The 24,497-nt window shown below is 39.1% G+C and overlaps 1 protein-coding gene across 2 annotated transcripts in view; it reads left to right on the top strand.

Annotated features, from left to right (window-relative positions):
- zgc:172282 (leucine-rich repeat and fibronectin type III domain-containing protein 1-like protein) overlaps positions 1 to 23,174 on the top strand; it is a 132,604-nt gene extending 109,430 nt beyond the window's left edge. Inside the window, exons 9-12 of one of the 2 annotated variants that reach the window (XM_063906310.1) lie at positions 5,245 to 5,894; positions 10,296 to 10,396; positions 12,706 to 13,801; positions 21,927 to 23,174. In XM_063906310.1, the coding sequence (XP_063762380.1) occupies positions 5,245 to 5,894; positions 10,296 to 10,348 (703 nt within the window). In that variant the 3' untranslated portion in view covers positions 10,349 to 10,396; positions 12,706 to 13,801; positions 21,927 to 23,174. The remainder of the gene's footprint in view (positions 1 to 5,244; positions 5,895 to 10,295; positions 10,397 to 12,705; positions 13,802 to 21,926) is intronic. The other variant, XM_063906311.1, reaches the window with a different exon arrangement.
- The last annotated feature ends 1,323 nt before the right edge of the window (positions 23,175 to 24,497 follow it).

Below are 24,497 nucleotides of genomic sequence, written 5' to 3'. Positions count from 1 at the left end.
GCGAACTTAAGTTATGCTTTGAAGGAAAACAGCCGCTGGGGTAATGACAGCTATCCGGGAAGTGATTACTGGTTTTCCAATTGTACTGGCGTTGAAAGCAGAGATGAAAAGCCAGTAAAGGAGCGATGATGAGGGGGGAAGCATGTCAACATATACTGTATTCTCTGTTAAGATGTAGATATACATATACAAGAAAATGCCCAACGACATAATGGTTACAAAACAGAGCGACTGGCAAGAACAATTTTCTCTGAATCACACTCGAAAGATTTGTGGAGATGGCAACATTACCATAGCTATTCAGAATTCAGGTTGATACATGTGCTATGACAGATTGGTGTCGGTCACAGCACAGGGGGAGGACGCCTTGCTCCCCAGTTACAACTGGTCACAGTGAAATGTCATTTGGCTCTCAGTGGAGACTTTATATGGTAATAGTTTAGGGTGCTATTTATGTTAATAGGCATACTAAACACCAGTATCCAAAGAGTAAACTGTGCAAAAAAAAGACAAATGTCAGTATCTTCTTATAATGTGAATATTATAATAAACAACATTAACAATTGTTCACGTTCAAGTGCGGTCATCCACTTTTTAAGTCACATTATTTGAAAAAATAGGTGAAAACATTCATTAACTTAGCGGATGTTTTGAATAATGGTCAGGCTTTGTTCAGCTGATCATATTTGTATGAAGGCAGACCATTTCACCTTCAAGTATAAAGGGGGATGCTCTAAACTCCTATAGCTGTCCTAAGAACAGTTGTATTCTCCATCTTCAGCCTCCAGTTCGATCCAGACCTAATCCTAGAAGTCTTAACTAATGTGCAATGTATATTTCCTATAAAATGCATTTTTTGACAAATGTTTTTGGTGTGCACTTGAGGCCATCTTAGGACTTTGTTGGTGCCTCATGAAATATTCTTTGCCATCTGAAATGGTCATTTTCTTTATGTTATATTGCAGATCTATGGCTGTAACAGTTAGACTATATTGTGAAAGGAAAAATGTGTGTAAGCATCTTGGTCAGCATAATCTAATTTGACATAGACTGCTTTAAAAGGTCAGTAACCAATGGGGATACATTTGAAGTCATTTGTACTTTCACTGCAGCAGCAAGGAGTACAATCTGAGGAGTGTGCTTTGCCCAAAGGACACAGGTTTAATGTGATGGCTCTCTCTATATAGAAACATTGGCTCGTACAAATGAAAGCTTTTATTAGTGATCAATAGCCTTGTTAATAAAATAAATAGACGAGGGGAGGGGATTATTTTGAGGTATTTTCAGTTTATGCAATCATTTAAAAACATTAATCAGGCTTTTGTCATGCTTGCAATATTGTTGAGTATGTGTACAAAGAGCCAGATCACTGTGTGTGTGCTAATCTCTTCAATTCAAACAGTGGTATAGATATCTGTTTGCGTATTTGAATGAGTCTTGCAGTCTTTTTAGCAGTGTGTGGGCGCATTTTCCTGTGTACGTGCGTGCGCATGTGTGCCTGTGGGTGTGAGGATAAACCAAGGAGTGACAAACATAACTGACTGTTGATCTGTGTGGTGTGTGTGTGAGCGTGTGGCAGTCGAACAAACCTTCAGATTTGCTCAGTAGCTCTTTCTGTCTCTGAATCTGAATGGTTGAGGAAAGGCACCCATTAAGCTGTTTAACTCTACCTGAATGTGTATGTGAGTGTGTGACCATAGTTGAACCCTGTTAACTGAATAAATCAGCCAGTATGATTGCAGTGTCAATTTTTTTTTCTAGTCATGACAAACAAGTCCTGCTCTTTTTCGTTTTTTAGTTATGACACACAAGCAGAAAACCCAAAACTCCCAGTCATTGTTAATTATTAATCAATTGGAAATGTCACATGAACCCTCACACATCTGTATAGCTGAATGCACAAAACACAAACAGTGCCGGCCATTGAGCAATAACAAATGCCATATGCTGATTTCATTGGATATAAGAAGTCGCTGCAATCATTTTTTGTAAAATCTGTAACCGCGTAGGTGGAGTGAAGAAGAAAACCATCCTTTGAGTGGTTAATTCTCCTGTGTCAGCAAACACTCAGCTTGTCGAAGTGTCCTTGAACAAGACATTCAATCATTCAACTGCTCCAAAGCTGTTCCTTTTTTTAAGTAATTCTGGTGAGAAAAAAAGAAAAATAACGGATGTGCTTGAACACCAATGTAAGAGTTGGCAATAAAGCATTTGATTCTTTTCAGAACATGTAATCTTTCATGTTAAGCAAGTCAAGGTCGTATAACATCCTCCTCCCTAGAATTCCCTTGTTCCCACCCAACACACTTCTCGGTTCATGTGCAGCTGCCTTTCAGCAAAGCTTCGGGGCAGAGGAAGTTTCCCATTTTGATTTGTATTAAGATCAGAGCTCTTACAAGCTGAGGGACACACTGGGGAATTTTCGATACTGATTTCCAACAGATTTGCCACTCTTGATAATCATGCATACCTATAACCGATGATGAATACTCGTTGAAAATAAAATTGACTCACCAGCTAACCCTGATGGCATGTTTGGTGTTTATTCGTCAGTAAAATCTTACTAGGCCATATCTTTGGATACTAATTTATAAATAAAGTTATTTCAGATTTGTTATACGCCATCAGACAGATTTGTAGATTGACTGAAAACAGCTGCACCTTAAATCATATCCTTAGACAAGACATGGGGTTATCAACAGCAAACCTAGTTCCCTAATGTGTTGTAGAATAGAATAAAACAACTCAACAGGACAAAGAGCTAAATGAAAATAAGCCTATTGATAGTAAATCTTGAAATAGTGGAAAATGTCAAGGACTAACAAAGAATAGAGTGCGATACACTCTGGAGCTCTTTTATTAGTTATTCTGTTGTAATATATTGGCAAAACATTACCTCACACTATCCCATATACTACCAGAATATACCTATTTAAACATTTCAATTTAAAAAAAAAAGTTGTCCATTTTAACTGCGAGAATGAAAGTACTGTTAGTATTGTAGGTGATACAGTCAGGTGTGAAAGGTTGCTCTCCCTGTCTCCATGACAATTTAATCAGTCACGACTTCCACATAACGTCTTTTGAGTCAGATGATTAAGCACTAAAGGACACCCTTTACACACCTCACTTTGCATCGTGACAACCACAGCTTTTGTTTTCACAAACAGTCTTAATGTCAGCAATAAGTTCCTTGTTAAATGGAAAACAGCATGTCACACTGCAGATAACGGATTAGAAGCCCACGTGTGCTTTGTGGATTCCTCTGAAGGACAGCCCTTGTCTCCAACTGATTTCCCTGAAGCTTATCCCTCTAATAAACCGTGATTTAGTTTGTCTCTCTGCGAAGATGAGAAGAGAGACAAACAGCTATGTGGTCATTTTGTTCTAACACAGTTAAAAGACCTCCGAGTCTGTTGTTTTTTGAAGTTTAATAAGGTAGACAGAGGCGCTGTTTTTTATAAATATTTTACATTTTCGTTCAACATCCCTTTGAAAATTGCTTGCAGGAACCCCAGTTCAGCCCTGCTCTCAAATCATGCTGTTACATTTGGGCAAGACATCAGGGCAGTTAAGAGTTTTCTGGAGTGATTCCTATTAAGAACTCAGTCAGGGAAACATTTCACATCAGACATTACAGCCACACAGTACACACACAAAGCTCACTGCCAAGATACGCTTCCTGGTAATGGTTCAATGCCATCCATGAGCTTGGCACTGAGACTAGGCCAGCCAATACCCTGCTGCCCACTGGCTTTCACACACACTCACACACTAGCCTCCCATCACTTGTGTTTCTCTCAGACAATGTTACGAAGGCTTTCTGTCTTGGGGCAGAGGATTGGATGCATTTATAGGGAAGAAATGGGCACAGGCACAAATACTTACAGTGCATAGGGGAACATGTGAAGACAGAGAGAAAGCTAGGAAAGAGATAAACATGGAAAAAGCATTGCTCCTGTTTACTTGGGTGATTTTTTTTCCCCCCTGGATTTCTCCCAGGAAAGCATGCTGTCAAGTAAGAACTAGAGCTATGGTATTTACCTCGGGAACGAGCAAGATAGAAGTTGACAATGGTAAGAATCGGGACTGCGTTTAATCACAGGATGATGATTTCTGCAGCTGTGGGGTATAGATCTGTGTGAGTGTTTGTCAGATCGTAAGCTTATGAATTCTAACTCTGTGGGGAAATAAGAACGATGAGGTGGCTGCTGTGCCACAGGCGGCACCAAATGGAAATATATGATGATGGTGCATGTGTCGCTGCTGCAGCTTTGATATAATAGAACACAACAGAATACAGGGAAGCAATACAAGCAGATGTAATCATAAGTCATTTTAGGAAGGGATTTTCTGTTGTTATATGACTCGTGCTTATTTGATTGGTACAGTGTGGTGGGGAACTGACAAACTGAGTTGGACAGAGAAGGTTTGTGTTGGCAGGTAATTTGTTTTTTCCGATGGGGGTTGTTAAATCTGGCCTATATGACAGCAACTCCGCCATGCAATGTCATTGAGAGCATCGGGGCATAATGTGACATAATTTGACAGGTAACATAATGGACACACTGATATTTCACCCTTACACAATATAAAGTTCTTTAAAGACTCCCTTAACACCACCTGGAAATGTTGTCGAGGCTGACCTACAGGGTATTTACTTATGTCATGCTGCAGTGTAGTAAATTAGAATCCAGGACCCAAAATACATCAATGTTGGATTCAAACAGTGAGGGCAGTCAAAAACTATCATTAAGAAGAATGAAAGATTGATTTATATTTAAATTATATGTTTGTATTCATCTATTATTTGGTTGATCCACATATTTAAAGTAGTACCCTTTATTTATTGAAACGTGTGTGATTTTTTAAAGACGTTCGTCATCTTTGCTCCTACCAATTTATCTTTCAAAAATGTTGAATTTGAAGTTTTTTTGTGTGGCTTTAATTTAATCGCTTTTTTCTCCATAAGAAATTGAGTTTTAAAATGTTTGCACATACAGCGGATCTGCATTACACTGACAAAAGTCTTATGCTGTAGATAATGAAACCAATAATTGTGAGTTGAGGAATTGGCAGTGTCTATATCACTCAATACCAAGTAATATTTTCAAAAAAACTCTTGCAAAATATTAGGAATTTGTTTAAAACGTAGATACCTGTGACATGAAGTGTGTTGTGATAGATTTTTGTTTTAAATTGCCTGACATTAAATATTTGTTTCTTTTATCTTTGCTTTTGCAGGATGATTCCATCCAGCAGCAATGACTTCCTGGTTCGGGACCTCGCCGCCGGACGCAACTACGATCTTTGTGTCCTGTCCGTGTTTGATGATGTCGTCACATCGCTGACTGCAACACGTCCTTTGGGCTGTCTTTCGTTCACCACGGACACAGAGTTCAGCCAGTGCCAAGCATTGCACAGCCACTTCCTGGGTGGCACTATGATCATCATCATTGGAGGGATTATTGTTGCTTCTGTGCTGGTTTTTATTATCATCTTAATGATACGATACAAGGTTTACACCCACCAAGGGGCAGGCCATGGAAAAGCAGCTATTGCAGTGACTGCGCCAAGACCGCAGAGCAATGGACAAGGAGGAGGCGCACAGGTCCAAGTCCTCCCTCACTCTGCCTCAAAAATGCCTGATAGTCAGGACGACCAAGCGATGGCGCCCTCCAGGGCCATGTCACCTAGCAACACTCTTAGAGACACTGTGGCATTGGTCGAGGAGGCGAGCAGTGGACGGAGCATAATGACAAGGACTGACTCCTTGGCCAATGACGAGTTGCTCTCGCCCACCAACGCTCGCTTCTCCTCCAGGGTCGCCATTGAGATGAAAAGCAGGCCGCCATCTGTCGCCAAAGAGCCCACCTCCCCCAAAGAACCAGCAGGTAGTAGAGATACAGATAGGGAGATATACATATAAGAGGCAAGCAGCGGAGTTGGGAGCATGCATTTCATAGAGGTTTAAAGACTGCAAGCAGTAAATGATAGAGAAAGGATCGGGAAGTTCCCCCCAAAAAAGCAAAATAATACAGTTCAACAGAAAGAGATGGATGATCAGAAAGATATAATGTAGAATTTAAGAATGTGAAAATGAGCAACAAAATGAGAGAGTGGATAAGTAATTACTGAAGTGAAAGTGACCTATAACCTCACGCACGCCAAGCTCATTGCTTTGCGTTTTCTGCCGTAGCCAATTACCAAGCGCGTGTGCTGGAGTTAAAGAAAGGAGGGATTCTGTAATACAAGTGGGGTCAACCACTGCACCATAAATAACTTTTCTCAGGTTGGCATTAATTGTGTGTCCTTCTTTTGGTTGCTACAAACTGTTAGACTTTAAGCACCCTGAGGAGGCTTGTTTACCATTAGGAAAACACAACCAGAGTACTTACTACAAGTAAAAAGAAAGCCTTTAGAAGGTTGACGTAGAAATCCTAAACCCTCCCTGTTTAAAAAGATTAATATGAGAGAGTTACACATTGGGCAAAACTCGATTTAACTTCTTATTCATCACATCTGTGTGCCTTCCTTTAAATAACCAAATATTTTACACAAACAATTTCAAATACAGGGGTTTATTAAAAGCAACATGGATCATTTGTTAGCCTAAACTCTCTGTAAGTGATTACTGTGTTAATATTCTATTTTATATTTATATACTTTTATGATAAAAACTACATAATTTAAATATTATTTTATAATAAAATGTAAAAAAGTACATCTTGACACCACTGTAAGCTCTTACACAATACAGAATATGTGTTTTTCATTCACAGTTAACCAAGGTATTCTCTTTATGAATCCAAGCCACTTTAATTAGTTTTCAGCAGAAGAGTCATAAAACTCCTCCAGGGGTAAGAAAGCGTAATCCGGCAAACACAGAAACAGTCATTTAGATGGAATACAGTATACATAATACACAAGGTAACTGATGCAATCAAAGCTATTATTAATGTGTATACTTTGCAACAATATGCTGTAAGAAGGGAGGGACAACCAGTAAAAGCAGTCCATTTGTGGTTAAAAGGGATACCAGCAATGGCAGTAAATGTTACAAGCACTTAGCAAGTACCGTACCAGTAATTCATACAGTGCATTCACAAAGTTCTTCACCATGATTAAAAAAAGTTTTTAAAATATGCACAAAAGATAATAATGTACAATGTTTCTATGATTTTATATAAATGGAAGAAGGCCAGAACTCCTGAGAAATAATAGCCAAAATTCACTTTAAAATACTCAAGGAATTAAACCGACCTCAAGACTGTGCTGGAGATGTAATGATTGTAAATGACAGGATTCAGTTGAGCGCAGTCACAATCCAATTTGCTGCACTGAAGTTGGATAATTTCCCGCTTCCGATCTATTAGTACTGGTTGAGCTTTCAGCTGTCTCTTGATCTCTCGCCTCTCTTGTCTGCACATGGATTGACCTTCTTTTGCCAGCTGGAATAACATGCTTTTAGTTTCACAAAAAAAGCAGCCAGAAAGACGGTGAACAGTTGTAAGAAATAGAAAGAGGTTTTAGACACATTGCTTTGAAATGTATCAGTACTATTTGAGTGATACTAAAAACATGATAGCGTAATTACAGTTTTGCACAATTCTATTATTATAAAATAAATTACGAATACATTAAAACGTATCAATCCTAACATGTTAAGATACTGACGGAAAATTCCTTTTATGTAACTTGTGTGTTATTTGCAACAAATGCTATTAGATTATCTATTTAAGTGAATATGTAATTGAGCCCCTGTTCTCTTGCATGACTTGCATATGCTCACACAGGTCACTTTAAAAGCTGATAGTGCTAAAATAATAGAAATCCACAAGGGCATGGGGATTTCCTTTTCGGGAAGATTTTCCACGTAATAAGCCCACTCCAGTTAACTTCCCCTTTAACACTAATCCACTCAGAAAATGTGGATTTCATTAAAAGGAATAATGGAGAAACTATTTCAGACGGGTGGCTTAAACAGCTGAGTGGAAATACTTTATCTGCTGCTGTTATGTCATTCAATTGGCCTCAGTGAATGGGTTGAAATGAGGTGTCATCGAGCCTCACGTTGATACGGGGGGAGGCGAGAGATCTGTGCAGAGCGCAGCAGCTTAGCCAGCAAGTTCAGGGCAAGTTTTCACCTTTGTGAAGTCTGCTGAGTCGGGAGTAGGTTAGACATCTAAAACAAATTAAACTGTTCATATCAAAGTCTATTATTACAGTTTAAAAGAAGAGTTCTGTAGATCTGTGTTTCATATGCCATACAAACTAATAGGCTACATTACTAGGGTAGGACATCAGAGTAAAAGAAGTTGTTTTCTAGTTGTTTTTCTCGCCTCCGATATGATATGAGGGCTAGGCTGCTCATTGAGGTTGACAGGTAAATTGGAGTTACAAAGCAGATCTGTTGAGGAGTTCGCATTAGTGCTTTATCAGACTAGAATTTTCGCTGAAGTTTCCTTTGTTGTGACGTTGAGGGGCCACTATGTGAACAAACACAAATATTTTCCCTCTAGGCCTAATTAACAGCTTTAACCTCATCTCGACCTTAACTGACTGAAGCGTGTCACACAAGGAGCTTCAACAAGCATCACAGAATCCAATGAGACAGACCGACAAAGCCATTATTAAAGTTTTCATTTTGACACTTCACCCCGGAGAGATACCGCTGGTCTTTGCGCTATTCCTTTGATTCGGGATAGTTGGCACAGGGAGGGCGACCTGCAATGGGGGATAATACCCATGTGTTTATACAAAGGTTGTCGGGGTTTCTCAGGGTGTAGCTGTGATGTGTTTCACTGGTTGCTGCATTGCAGAGAAAAGCAACATTGATCTGATCAGAGAGAGAGAGCCGCAGTGAGTCAGTGCGCCTGAGGAACAGAGCAACTGACAGATACACATTAAAGGCCTACAGTTGACAAATATGTAACACAACATGAACAAATAGACACATTGTGGGTAATAGCTTATTTGTTTTCAGACTTTTTTTTGTTCACAGTATAAGATGTAGGAACTGGAAACATACCTTTGAGTTTGTTACATATTGTAGTTGTACCGAGTGCAGTTTTTGGAGGGAAAACAGGTTACATGATAGGAAATGAGTCTAGCCTCAAATATGTTTATACATATTGTGAAGTCTGACTAAAAATAAACAGTTAGTGATTAATATACTGATTCCTAATGGTCCTCAAGTCGTCCTATCCTAAATTGACATTCCTCACCTTGTAAAAATGCATTTTTAAAGGTAACATTAGGATGACATATTCAGCAGTATAAATTAGACAATCCAGAGAGTATCCTTCAGAATCTTTCTTTGTGTTTAGTGAGACTTATCGGTATAGGAGTGTGTATTCTGGACCTATCCATTAGGTTATGAAAATAATTAAATGAACCGAATACACAGTTTAGAAAATGATGACACTAGTTTCTTCCTCAGAGCCTGAGATCTAGCTTTTGAAGCTGCACATGGATTCAGCATCAGAAGCAGCTCCTTAACCTGAATACTAAGTAGGGAATTATCAGTAATTATATGCTTAACACAAACATATTATGATTATGTCAAGCAAAGTGCTATTAGTTCAAGAACAGGCAACCAAATATTGAATGTGTGTGTTATGTAGGGACAAAAATCCACAGGGTAAACTATTCATTCAAAGGCATCCTTTTAGGTTTGTTTTAGGGCAAGCCTTTAGGTATTGAAAGTTAATCAATACAATATCCTCACAGTTAAGAAAACAAGTGTTAATGTGCTTGTAAACTCAGCTACCAAATCCCTGCAGGTCGGTGAATGTTTTTGTGTGTTGTTCAGTACAAGGTTTAACCGCCTTGAACCAATGCAAATGCTCCCACAAGGTTAAGCCAGATGGAAAACTCGTCCAGTAGATGTGTGTGAACCCGTGTGAAGTGCAAGTGTGTGTTCTCCCCATGGCCCATCCATGACCCTGTAGCCTGTCTGTCCTCCATGTATTTTAATCTATCATCACTTCTTTCAGTCATCCTGTATGCCCGGCCTCATACTTCACTGCCGTCTGTCCTTCGGAATCTCCCTCCCGCTCTCTCTCCCCATCACTTGGTGTTTCCTGAGCTCTCTCTGTCACCTTCTCTCTTCTCTATTACTCAACAGCTTTCTATCCTGACATTTTTCTTTCCCTTCCACATCCTGTTTTTCTGTGTCACTGTTTTTCTCTGATTCTTAATGTTTCTCTCTCACTGTTTTGCAACTTTTGGCCCTATTTTCCCTCTCTCTTTCTCTCTGTCTTGCTGTCTCTCTATCTTCTGGATGCCTGCAGCAGCAGATGGCAGGCGGCCTCATAGTGTCGTATGGAGAGACTTTAAGATCTGAAGGTCTCTCGGTCGCACAACGACAGTGCACCAACACTACAAAAAAAGAGTAATAACCAAAGAAAAAAATTGCCCTATAGTTTTCCTACAGTTATCCCTGTCTCTCAGCCTGTGTCACTACTCCTCACCTGTCTGTCCCTATTTCAGTCTCACTCCTGTATAGCATGCTGCCATCTGACACTTCCTTTGGGGGAGTCTTGTTTTCTGGTCTGGTCAGTTCACACAAATAACAAAAAACACATTTGTGACTTTCCTCTAGTGGATTTGTGTGTTGATGTTTGGAGATATCCATCCTTGAGAGTACACCCGTCATCCGAGAGGAAGTTTTTTCTGTGCTTGTCACAACAGAAATGAATACATTTTTCAGGATTACTACAACAATTAGTAATTAGATTGGAATATTGACTGAATCTACAATATTTTGATATATGACCAGATGTATGTATACAGTTTAACAATACAATTTTTATGTCAATTATCAAAATTATCTGCTACACAAATAATTATTTTCAGCTTAAATTTAAGGCTGTGGGTATAGGAATATCAAGGACTAGCATCTCAGAGTTTGAGCAAATGAAACGCTACCTGATAACTAGATGAAACCATGAGGACTACAATGTTTTTGTTTCGTAATTTGGGTGAACTGATTGTTTAAATTGTTTCTTTAATTTTTCATTAAATTGTCCATCTTTCTTAAACCGTCCCCCTTTTTTTCACTTCTCTGGTTATCATGTTTCCTCTGTCTTAGGTTTCAGGTTCTTTATTACATTTGCCCCACGTTTCTTTTATCGTATTACCCTTTTCCTTTCTTCCTCTGTTCTTTTTTCTTCTTAATGATTCTTCCCTTTTTGTTTCGTCTCATCCAACCTTACAATATTTTTTTCCCCTTTCTTTCTCTCTTTGATTCTCTTAATGTCTCCTTTTGCAATCCTCAACCTCTCTTCCCTTACCTCCATTTTCCTAATTTCTGCTGACACAGACCTTTTTCTATAATGTTCTGTTTGCACCAACTGTTTTACTCCTGTCCTTGCCCTGTCTGTTTTCAATTCATAACACCGTTGTGTTTGTAGTTATATTTTATTCCTTGTGTCCCTTTCTATCCATCTCAACACTCGCACTGCATTATCGTCTATGCGATCTGCCTCCTCCTCTCTGTCTCACCCATCTCCTTCATCAATCTGCTCGTTGCAAAGGGTGATAGAGAGAAGGCATGAGTGCAATGGAGGATGATGGAAGACAAGACAGTGGTGGTGTGCTGTGGTTGAGATGGATGAAAACAGACTGAGGCGTTAAAAAAAGACTCTGCCTCAATTTTTAACTAACACAATAAGCACTGGCTGTACATAAATGCAGTTAGCAAATATTCCACCTGACAAATACAGTTAAGAAATGCTCTCTTGACAAACATATACATAACAAATAACAGCAATATACCACCACAGCAAATATAGCTTCATCCATCTCCAAGCTATCACACCTCTTTGCTTTCCCCTGTCAGCAGACTTTGTTTGTGCAGGCATTTGTATCTCCTGACTGCACAGCACTTACACTCTGACACTGCTTTCACAAACAATAACCAACAGATCCTAAGAAGATAGAAATTGTTGTGATTGAATGTTTCAAGGAACACATTTTGCTATCAAGACGTAAATGGATATCATACCAGACATGTAATTTAAAAAAGTACAAAAAGGTCAAAACATACACTCAAATGTTAGAAGTGTCCGTTTTCTGATGTTACCGTTAAGTCTGAAAAAAAAAAACCATTACATATGAACCTGCTTTGTGTTCCTCCTGTGTCATATTCTTTCAATTTGTTCCGTTACGCTCAGGAGGTAATAAACTCACAAAACATACAAGTCTTCACTGTGAATGTTAGCTTTTATGAAAGTTCTAAGTTATTGCTAAAGTTATACAAACAAATGAAACAATCTCCTCAGAGAATGTTATAAATCGGGCCTGCGGGTAAGATAAAGTCAGGTTCGACTAGGGACAGCAGAAGTGAAAGCTACTTAAAGTTAAATTGTGCTTTCCCACCACATGTTGAAGGCAGTCAACGTCTTAATGGTCGTTGTAAATTACTATCCTAATTGGTGTATTACAGACCTCACAGGTGCTTCATTCTGTCTTCTAGACCCTGTGCTGTTTTCAGTAAAATGTATTTCAAGTACCTTGTTTTTTCTATCCTTTCGTTCAGACCTGGTGTCCTACTCTACATCCCTGTTGTTTTAATTGACATTTAAACCCCTTTGTTCTAAATTTTCCTCTTCAAAACAGTACAGTCTTTCCATGATTGTCCTTTTCCTTATAGCTTAGCATTGTTTCAAACCTTTATGTTCTTTCTCTCCTGTTTTCTAGAACCCTGATGATGTTGTTCTGAGTGGCAGAAATGGAGAACATCACCACCAGGGAGAAGATGGTGAAAACTGAAGAAAAAAAAAAGGCCCTATAGCTCTCCTCCCATCTCTCCTGTTTACTGTGCCCATTACTTTGTTTCCATAAGTACCATGGGATCATAGACCTGTACTGTCTGGTTTACTTTTTGCTGAGCTTGGTTCTCATGTCTGGATTGGACGTGTCAAGGCCCACTGTCTGTTTGCTTGCTGATTGGCCTGTTGCTGCAGGATCCGGCTGACAGTGTGATCATCATTAATCAGTTTTTAAAGGAACGGCACGTAATGAATACTGAATTTTCCACTTGAATCATCTGTATCAGTGTGAAAGTGGATACAATGGGCATAGATAATTTCAAAAGAAAACAAAAAGAGACGTGTGTTTGGACATGATTATGGATGGAAAATATGAATGAACTTCTCCCCATCTGGAGCAGCATCAACATGCACGGACAGACATCGAACAGATGGTCAAAACAGACTGAGAATGTATGGCTAAACAGTGCAAGTTGGATGGATGGATAAGCGCACACAACCTGGATATACAATATGTTAGACTGAACAAAAAGAAAGGAATTAATATCACACACATGGATGAATGGATCCGGTTTTGGATATGAACATTAAAACAATATTGGAGCACATAAGGAACTCTCAACATGGCTGGCTGTAGATGAATCAACTCTTGTATTCCACGTAGAATAATGGAATAATGAAAACTGAACTGAGCTGATCCAAACTGCACTGAACTGGAGCCGGATTTGAACCTTGACTAAATCCTGTTATCTCTCAATCAGAAGTTTCTGGAAATCAGTATAACAAAAACATGAACTGAAGTGGACCCAGTGGAGCCTATCTAGAAATGTACACTGGTCAAGGATTTGGACTGTTCATCGATCTGAAGCAGAACAACTTGACTAGACTGGCCTGTTATCTATTAGTCTAGTCTGTGTTTTCTACTGCTCTGATCTAATGTCAACCACTATCCACTGGAAGTGACTGGTGAGGACCTTGTGGACCTTGCCAACCTTTCTAACGTCTCTCCAGGACTACTTACACAGGTGAGTAATCTGCTTAGCCTCTTAACCTAACAGAACAAGCAGCCAAATGTAAAGAGTTCTAACACCCAGTGAACTAGTCTCCTTCATTTGTGAAACATATGGTGACCGGCTGGCAGTCACATTGGCCGTCGAGCATTTTTTGGCCCTGCTCTATCGTTTAAGGCTCACTTAAACTTTGCAGTGTCTACTCCTGCCCAAGTGCTGTGTAACCTAATGAGGGCAACACTTTAACGAGTGTGTTCTAATTGGTGTCATACAGACAATTAGAGAGAGAGAGCCACCCTGGCTTAACGATCTGCTTCGTTACTACTCTCCACTGATGATATCACAACATGCGACAGGAAATGCACCCCCCCCCCCTCCTGTTTGTTTCTTGCTCCTTTAGTGTCAGAGTTGCTCCCCATCTCATGCTCCTCTCTTCACCTCTATCGGATGTGTCTTGTTTTTTTTCCCTCCCTCCTGCCAGCCTGGGGCAGTGATCGAATACTGGTGGAGAATATAATACACTGGGAGGATATGGTTATGAGCTAACACCACAGCCTCAGGGATGGATTTAGCCTGTACAAAGTGGGGTCAGCAATATCTCTTTAGTCACGGACAGAGGCTGATGCCTGATGCTGCTGAATTAAACTCATCTATTCCCCAGAATGGAGAGATTTTCAATGTCAAAATGGAGGAACACATTTATTAGGGGAATCAAAAGCGTAATCTGTTGAATTACATTACCCACATTTAGCTCACAACTGATTGGACAATGCCAGAATAATAAACCTATTTAACCTTAAGGAAACATATTATTCTAATATACCTGGATGTGTGAGTAAACAAAAACCATACCAGAAATTGGCCAATAACAGTTTTGTATCAACCATTATAATGAAATGTTACTGGTGCACAGCAGCAGCAGTGCTCTCTACTCCACTGAAACAATGGTCAAACAAAGCTCTATGGTCCTATACTGAGTTGTATCCATTTAGACTTATCTCCAGTAATGGAACCACATTAGTTATGGAGGTGTAATGAGTTTTTCACTAAGTACATGTAATTGTTTTTTCTATTCCCATTATTACTTTATTTTGCAAGTAACTTCACTTAAAGATCATCAAGGCATCAGCCTCTGCCTGGCCCCCATGAATACACACCCACATAAACAAACTGCATTAGGATGTTTTTTGAAAGAGCAAACAACTTAGGAACACAATCTTGAGATGAGGCACTAACTTGTTGATTCATCTTCTTTGTTTGTTTGACATTTTCACGATGATATCAGTCATCAGAAGACTCATGCACACTACCCTAAAATATGTTTTGTTCAAAGGGCAGGTAGAATGTTAGGATAAAACATTATGTTTATCTGTTCCTGTGTTTTAAACAAACAGCCAACCACGGATGCTATTTTACTCTGTAAGTAATGGTAAATGTATTTTGCAGGGACATATAATGAGAAAAACTTGATTAACTTTTGAATAACAAAGTGACAACAACAGTCGCTTGTTCAGGAACTATAGCAATGAGTCACTCAATCAGTCGCTCTGGTCCAAAATCACACATGCAAGTGCCAGAGTGGCTATCAAGGGCACTCTCTTCTATCATAGTTATCATTTTATGTTCAACTATAACTGTGTGTGTGTGAGTGTGTGTTTGTGTCAGATAGGGTGAGTGTGTGTGTCCTCTCGGTACAACATTAACAGTATGATTATAATTGCAGGTATCAGATACCAGAAGCTGTTTACACAAGCAAACACTTCATGTGCGGTGATTTCTTAAACCATCATGACCATTCCTTACACATCCAAACAAACACACACAAAGACAAAAACACACACACCACACCACTGCAAAACACACAAAAAAGAGAGACAACATGAGACAAAATACACAAACTAAAAGCATGGTATAAAAATAGAGATAGCGCTGTAAAGTGCAACTTATAAAGTGCCTTCAGTTATTTTCCAAGGTTACTGTAGGAGAGTACTGGTCCAGCTTTATATTTAGATTCTCTGGCTGCAGTTGTGTTTTACATACACATAAAAAGTTTGGATAGATCGTGTACTGCCTTCTAAATATGTTTGCCCGAGTGACAATGTTATTGCTGGTGGGTAGGTAATTTGATGGAATAAATTGATTTTTGCTTTAAACTATTTACAGTATCTAACTCATCATCACAAAGTAATGATGTATTTTGTGGCACCGGAGGGAGAGACGGTAATGGGAGAATAGGTACAAAGGATCAATATGGTTGTCGTACCAAGGAAAATTGTTTTAATTCCCTTCCAACTTTTATAGAAACTTTAAAAGTTGAGTCAATCTGGAACAGTTAAACATGTGCTTATGTTGTACTAAAAACAATGGTTATTTTCATGTCATTAGAGAGCACATGTTGGCAGATTTGTTAATGGCCTATCAAGTCCGCCTTTGTTCCTCTGGTGTGACAGATATAGCTTGAGGCTAAATTTCAACGTCAACCAGATTTGTGATGCTGCCTTAAAAGAGCATGTCACTCCGACACATCATGGCTTCCAACATGTTTTGACTGATGTGTGTTAACACGAGAAAAAGATGTCAAGTTTACTGCAAGGTCTCTTTGCAACAGAAACAAGTGGAGGGTCCATCAAGGATGTATCTCCCTTGCTTTTTCTCAGTCACAAAAGGGAATGAGGTTGACCAGATGCTCCAGAGACACCTAGATGACCGAGGTCACAGAGGCACATTAAAAGCTTAAGGCTGAAATATGTCTATCTCGCATGGTTACATATCTGTTAGGAGGCCATATGTGCACCAATTAAACTTTCATGAAGGTCTCAATTAGTGTGATTCTTGTGTTCTCTGTAGGGTCTGGAGGGGAATCATTAGGGTATTCACAGGACAATTAGCAATGCAAACTGATGGTTTCCCTACTGTTCAGTCTTTATGCTAAGCTGCAGTGCTCTGCCATTGGACAGAACAGATATTTTACAGTCTTTCAACCTCTCAAATAAGCTACGTGTAATTAGCTGATGCAAGCATTGCATGTAAACCGAGGCATGGTGCTTTTCACACTTGATTTGGCAGCTTCCTTCTGTGGGCCGTTTTGCAGCAGCACTAACAAGTCCCTCCTAGCAACCATTCAGTTTATTTCATTTGCGGAGGCTCTATCAGTACCACAAGAAACACAGACTGTAGTTGTTATTACAGACTTAGTGTAGAGGGGATGCAATATGCTACCTTTATGTGGGCTGTTGGGGCCCTGCAATGACTTCAATTTAAGCAGCATGTCACATCTGGTGGCTGATGTGGTGGTGATATAGATAGACGTGGCCTTGCATACATAATCACATTTTTATAAAACTGTCAGACATCTCTCACACACACACACTAACATATCTTAAAATGACCCTGAGCTCTCCGACATCGCTGCTGGATCCTGCCCTCTTTAAGCATGACTTTCCAGCTGTGAGTGTGTGTGTGAGTGAAAAGCATTCACAAAAAGAAAAAGGGGGGAACACATGGGGAGTGTGTGTGTGTGTGTGTGTGTGTGTGTGTGTGTGTGTGTGTGTGTGTGTGTGTGTGTGTGTGTGTGTGTGTGTGTGTGTGTGTGTGTGTGTGTGTGTGTGTGTTCGCTTGACTGCGTGTAAATGCACTCCGATGTTGCCTTACCTGTGGTGATGTAAGAAGAGTGTCCTACAAGAGCGTGGCAAGGTGAACAACGCCTTGCAGGATAGAGGGAAAGAGAAAGAAAAGGGAGGGGGAAAATAGAAGGAAGTACAGAATGAGGACAGGAAAGACTGATGGAATAGGGTTAGTTTCAGATGAATTGAGAGTGAGGAAAAGGAATTACATTAAAGGAAAGAAGTGTTAAAAACTGCTTATACAAGGGCGAGAACGGGTAGGATCATTCAAAAAACAGCATGCACATGCTTATTCAGTGTATATTCACATGGTCTTCTGGTATGTACAGATGATCCAGAAGGGATCTTATCATGCAAGTGTTGCTTCTTGAATTCCACCGTAAGGGGAAGAGTGAAATAGGGTAGAGAAGCTGCACAAGATAAGCAGCTGTATGAATAAGAGGAGATAAAGGAGAATTGGAAAAGACAAGGACTTTAGAAAAAGAGGAGGAGGAGGAGAATGAGGGAAGGAGCTGTGAAGACGACTGGCAAGAGTTAAGAAGGAGACGTAAGAAAAGGAACAGAGGGGGAAAGCAAAGGGAGAACAGCGAGTGGGATGTGTGGAGGATTACTCAAGTGTGCATTGAGCTCCGGCTGTATTGTGCAGTGAGGTTTCTTTGGTCCCTCGAAAAGAAAACATGGTACTATGAATAATAGATCACACGTAAATACAATGCATGTTTATTTTCGTGCTGTATTGTGTGACTCCTTTCCCCCAACTAAATGGCTATAAAAAAGATCTGCAGTGGGGCAGATGATGCTCTCAGCTGATCAAATACGTCACCACACGGACGCATACTGAGCGAGTCAAAAGAAACGTGGAAAGATTATTTAGCACATAAATTGTTAATACTTCAAGATGAGTCAGAGGGCTCACGGGTTATTCGGTGGATGGATTCATGTGTCAGTCACACTACGAAGTTGACATTTCTGCCAGTTGCCCACCCAGGAACAGCATGCATGTGAATACTAAACTGCCATGTAGTAACCTAAAAAAAGGTTGTGTCCGGCTCTTAAATGTGAGGAGCGCTGGGATTTGTTCCTCAAAAGATCCAGCTCTCAATGTTCCAGCGAAGATCAGCAGCGCATCATATTAAGCAGTTTGAAAGCCCTGTTGTCAATTTGTGTATTCAATAAAAAGTCTAAAGCCCACCACCATTATCCCATAAAATAGATTTCAGAAGATGAATTTTAAAGCAAAAAATATCAAGAGTGATTTTTTTCGCATTACTCCCTCCCTAAAGAATGCACTTACTCTGATCTCAATATATTTGTACCTTGTTCTAAAAAGGAAAACAACATTTTAAAGATCAAACAGTTCTGAATCTGTTGGATGGTTTTCTTTGGCTGCGAGCATGTCTTACTTCTTTTTTTCTATTAGAGCACATCAGTCAGACGTTCATACTGCGGCACTGAAAGTGATTTAAACTTCTTGGTTGGGACAGCAGAATAATCTTTAATTGGCACTGTGAGCCCGTTATGGCAATGGGGGAGCAGTGATTATATTTATAGCCATTTTAAAAATTAAACACGAAAGCAACCGAAACTGTCTGACATTTACTGATACAAGGACAAAGTCAGTTGTGTTGCAATTCAGTGTGTGTGTGTGTGTGTGTGTGTGTGTGTGTGTGTGTGTGTGTGTGTGTGTGTGTGTGTGTGTGTGTGTGTGTGCTGCAGATTTGGATGCTGCAGATTTACCACTCAGCATTAGTCGATATGAACGTCCATATATACTTATATTTAAAACTCCCTTCCTCTCCATCTCTCTGCTTCATCCTGTGCACCAGCTTTAACTGCATCTCATCAGAAAACTGAAACTGTTTGATGCATAGCACACCTTCAGGATAAGTAGGAACACAAACAACAGCATATGGTACCACGATTCAATGGGCTACAAAATGATAGTGAAACAGAAAGTACTTTCGGTCAATTACATGCGAAAGTTGGCAGCTGTGTTTTTTCCTAGCTAACTGTAAGTTCTAATTTAGGGATGAACAACAAGCTCGTTATTGTGCGGTGTGCTTTACAGTCAGGAGGGGTCCAATTTTCAGAGTGCAATGTTTATAGAAGGTTGAGAATATGTATATAGAGTTATTTGTGGTTCATGTCCTTTCTACTTTAGATATGTATATATACTTGCTGCGGTTTATTGTTCTTATTTTTATTGGATTTTATTATGCTTTTACTTTTTCTTCCAACTTATAATATTTTATGATGTTAATGCTTGAACACATTGCTACTGTAACTAAAATAATTTGCCACCTTGGGATCAATAAAATATCACATCAATCTATCTATAATAGTGAGTAACACTGCATTGTATTTAATAGATTTACATATAATTCAAAATGATAGGATTTGAATGCAGTATGACATTAATTAACTTCAATTTCGAGATTAGCCCTTTTTTTTTAAGTGAAAATGTGGATGTTTTTTGTCTCAATGTGCTTTCCATGTTTAATTTTGCCTTACAAGTGAGAAATGATGTAAAGTAATAATGAAATACCCGTTAAATCAACAGCACAGCAAGCATTCACACGTCTATTGACTGCCGGGCCTTTGAGTTAGCACCCTTCCATTTTTTTCCTCTTTCCCGGCAGAAAGCCATTTCCGTCTGCAGGCAGGAGAGAAAATGGGACCGTTTTTGGATTAAAATCTTTTGCAGGTTGAAGGTTTTAGCTTTAGATTGGCTTTTTACTTTGGTGGTCAGATTCAAGACGGTTGAATTTGGAGATGGAGTCTTTGAGGTGTTAGAAATAGAAAAAGCTCTTTGTATTGGTCTGTTGGTTTATTGGCAGATTCAAAGCTCAAGCAATTAATTGTGTAAGGGGGGATGGGGCGATGTTTAGGATTGAGGGACAAGCTCTTGTTTTAAAATGTCATGCTGAACGAAGCTCTGGATTGCAGTGTCATTTGTGAAATGGCTTTAAGGATAAAGGTTTCTAGCTTTTAATATGCATCAGCACCATGAAATAAATATGCAGTAGATTCCTCGATGAAGTGCTGAAAATAGTTTTATCTTTGTCATTTACCCTTGATAATTCAGTCCCAGACAAAGACCAATAAAGTTCGATCAGATAGAATTAGATGTATAAGTAGTATGATTAAAACAATTGTCAGGTGGCGTTGTCCATTTCTTTTTTATGCTAACCTATATGTTTCTGCGAAGCACTCAGTGAGCCCTTTCAGAATAGCCCCAGGTTTCCCCCATAGGACTTACAATGTGACAGCTAATCATTTTAGCATGCTTAAATTACTCGACTAATGAGCTCAACATTGGGAGATTTGTTTCGAGTTTAACAAGGAGGTTGGTGGGTTGGCCAGTTTCCCTCCATCACATATGAATCCATAGTCACTTAGCAGGATTTATTCATCAGGGAAATTGATTTTTTAAATTTTGTATGGTAAAATATTTTTATTTTACAGTTTTAACTGATTTGGCTGATCATTAAAAAGCAGATACATGACATCGTGGTGGCGAAGTCCTAGGATTTGGCTTGGGAACTTAAAGGTCAACGGTTCAAGTGCCCGAAAGACCAAGACTCAAGTGTCCCTGAGCAAGACACCGTTCCCTACACTGCTCCCAGGGTGCCGTACATACAGTACAGTATGGCAGCCCACTGCTTCTAACACTACAATGGGGCAAATGCAGGATGTAAATGTCTCCTCTGTTGGACGATTAAGGGTATATTCTTATTATTATTCTAGTCTCTAAAGTTGAACAGAATTTCAAAAATACCTTGTTGTTTTCGTCAGGTCTCATGATTACATTTGATTGTTAGCTCATGTTAGTCCCAGTGTCTACAGTTGACAATTATAATGCTATTAGTCTGCCTTAATATTGAATGTCCATTTCTGTTATCCTATTTCATATAGTAGAAAAAAGCTAAATGTGATTAAATTACGTGGGTTGTAGATGTTTTCCTGTCAGAGCCACCCAGTAGGTAGCTGCCTGCCTTGGCCCTCCCTAGACTTAAAGTGGATGAAGTGCTCTTCATAAAGTGTAATCAGCTGCTGATTTGGCCGGGTCTGATCTATAGAAATGCTACTGAAAGAGAAAGACTCTGTGGACATGTTTAGAGAAAACACACACACACACACACACACACACACACACACACACACACACACACACACACACACACACACACACACACACACACACACACACACACACACACACACACACACACACACATAAAATACACTTGCAAAACATGCATGTGACAGTTAAACATTTTAGAATTTAAAGAGCATAATATATACATCGTAGTTAATTTATTTTCATCTTTGGAATGATATTTATCAGGTTTTAAATCAATTTTGGATTTAAACCTCAACCTTTTTTTGATGGTGAATATATTATTCTTTTGAGACTAAGAAACTCAGAGTGCAAGAAACGTTTTGACTTTGTTTACTGTAAAATGCAAGCAATTGTTTTCTTTTAATGTGTCTTTCTCTTTCATTCTTTCTTTCAGACCCAGTGATCAGGAGGAAAGCCACATGTCTAAAGCGAAAATGGAAACGGATGAACAGATAAGAGATAAAAATAATAAAGTAGCGGGGAATCAGTTAGCCAAACCATGTGAATTTCAGATTCCATTCATGTCAAACTTCATTGTCAATAAATACGTTTACAGATCCAGAGTAGGTTGAATTTGGTTTAGCTGGTCCGGTCTGGTGTACAAGCTTAAACCAGTTTGATTTTATGCCAACTGGATGAACCTGCATTTGTATTATGGCATGTTCTCGCAAATAAAAAAAATCATCTGCGTCACAGTGTAAATCCAATTTCCATTAGTGATATGCAATATGAAAGTGTGATTAAAATAATATAATGATTGTTTGACAAAGAGCTAGTGTCTGACAGACAGTTCTCAATTAACTGCTTAGCCGAGAAGGCCAGCAACAAGAAGGAGATAAAATTGTAGTTTCATTAAGGGTTGGAGGAGAAATTAGCAGCCACTGAGAAAAGTGGAACGCCCATTAGAAAAAAATGCATTCAGGCCCAGTGATTGGCTCAATATGAAATTGGTTTGAATTTCTTTACACCCGGCTATGCCTAGTCAAGCGATCTACATTGAAAATCTAATCAGCCTACTTTATCAAGAAGAAAAATGATGTATGACTGTATATGACCTGCATTGTTATCATCTTGGTAGTCATCCAGGCCTTCTGCACATCTTCATAATCACAATCCTCTTCATCACCATGGAGCGCGCTTACGTGCACACAGTATGACGCATAACACATCTTACTTAATGTTCCCTTTGGAAAGAGTGACATCATCATATGAGTCTGACGAATCCCTTTATGATGATCATTAGAACCACACATGTGCTCTATAATAGCATCTCTGTCATGATTGCCATGTTTTGGCTCTGACATCATGCTGGTTATTGTAAATGGGATCGGTGGTACCACAGATGCCATCTCAGATATGTGTTTTTTCCGATGTGTGTGCACAGGATATTATCATTCTCATTATGATTGTTACAGTTCATACAGAGATATAAGCTGATAGAAGAGCCAATAGAGAGAGAACCTCCAAACGGTTTGACCCATCTCAGAAGACACATCCCAAAAAAAGCAGATTTAAAAAATAAAAAAAAGTCTTCACTTTTCCCCCTTCTGTGCTCCCCTCACTTTTTCTTTGGGCTTTACCTTTTGTATGTGTACATAAAGCAATTTCAAATCTTATAGTTTTGTACATGTAATTTTTATGGTGTGTGGAATTTTCTAATAAAATAAAACAAAAATGGACCATTTTTTTCCTAGACTGGCTGAATTGCTTCCATTTTCTTACACTCTGTATCCATGTTGAGTTGTGCTATTTAAAAAAGGTATGATTTTCAAGACGTAAACAATGTTGACAAGGTTCAGTGCAAGTAATGATTAACATTGGACACAGTAATCAAAAAAGCAATAGTGTGAGCACATTTCAATTACGAAATGTGTTGAATAATGTTGTGAAGGTAAATATATACTAGTCAATTATGATTTAGTCAACAAATGTTCCCACCCAAAGAACCATGCAACAGCAGTACATGTAAAAAAAGGTGCGTGTTAGACTTTCACAATGTGCCATAATAAGTTAATGATGAGATATCATTACTGTCATGTAAAATTCTAGTTAAAGCTGCAATAATCAGAACTTAATATATTAACAATGGATCAAACATGGTGGAGCATTAAGCAGCTAAGAGCCAGATATTTCCCTCTGGAGCTGGTGGAGACCAGACGAGAGATGAAAAGAGAGCGAATATTGGCCTCACATTTATCATCATGTGGACAGAAGCAAAGCTCAAAACAAATGTTGATGTTTATTTCTGTAAATGCAGATACAATGCTCAATTGTGTGTAAATATCAAACAAATATTAAGCGAAGACAAACGCAAGATGAAATGAAAGACAGTGTCTCGGATAAGGCTTACTGTGCTGACGGCTTCAGATCATAGACCAAAAGGACTTGGATCGAATGATCAGAGTCATTAGCTGGTTCTTGCTGATGACAGATGTTTCTGCTTTCCTATGCTGGAACATTAAAATGAAACAATTCTGCACATGACTGGATGAATACATTGCTAAATGGGCGTTTGATTGTGACTGTCGAACTGGAAAATGAGTACATCTGTCCTGTGAATACTGCCAGATCTGTCCTCAGATATTCACTAAAATTGGTTTGTGTTTAGTATGTTTTATGATGTTCCATGGATACGTAAATGTTATATTGGCTGTCATAACAGATATGAGCTTTACAAAAAGCCCTGTTCACATTGAGCGGTATTACCTTTTTAAGGAAATTGTATTGCACTTGTTCCCTCCTCCTCAGTTTCAATGCTTCCTTTGAAAAGAACCTAAATGTGTCTGCTTCCTCCCTCCCTCCACTCCTATTATCTCCTCATATCACTTTGCTCCTCCCTTCATGTATCCCCCTCAGCCCACACTGCCTTTCTCCCTCATTCCGTCTTCTGTTAACCTCCAATCCCCTCTCTCAATCTCTCATTCCTGCTCTGGTTTTTCTCTCAACTTTAATACCCAATCTGCTC

The sequence above is a fragment of the Eleginops maclovinus genome, chromosome 18, assembly GCF_036324505.1.
Source record: "Eleginops maclovinus isolate JMC-PN-2008 ecotype Puerto Natales chromosome 18, JC_Emac_rtc_rv5, whole genome shotgun sequence".
Classification (NCBI taxonomy): Eukaryota; Metazoa; Chordata; class Actinopteri; order Perciformes; family Eleginopidae; genus Eleginops; species Eleginops maclovinus.
The sequence above is the reverse complement of the archived record's forward strand: the minus strand, read 5'-3'. Positions and strand labels throughout refer to the sequence as shown.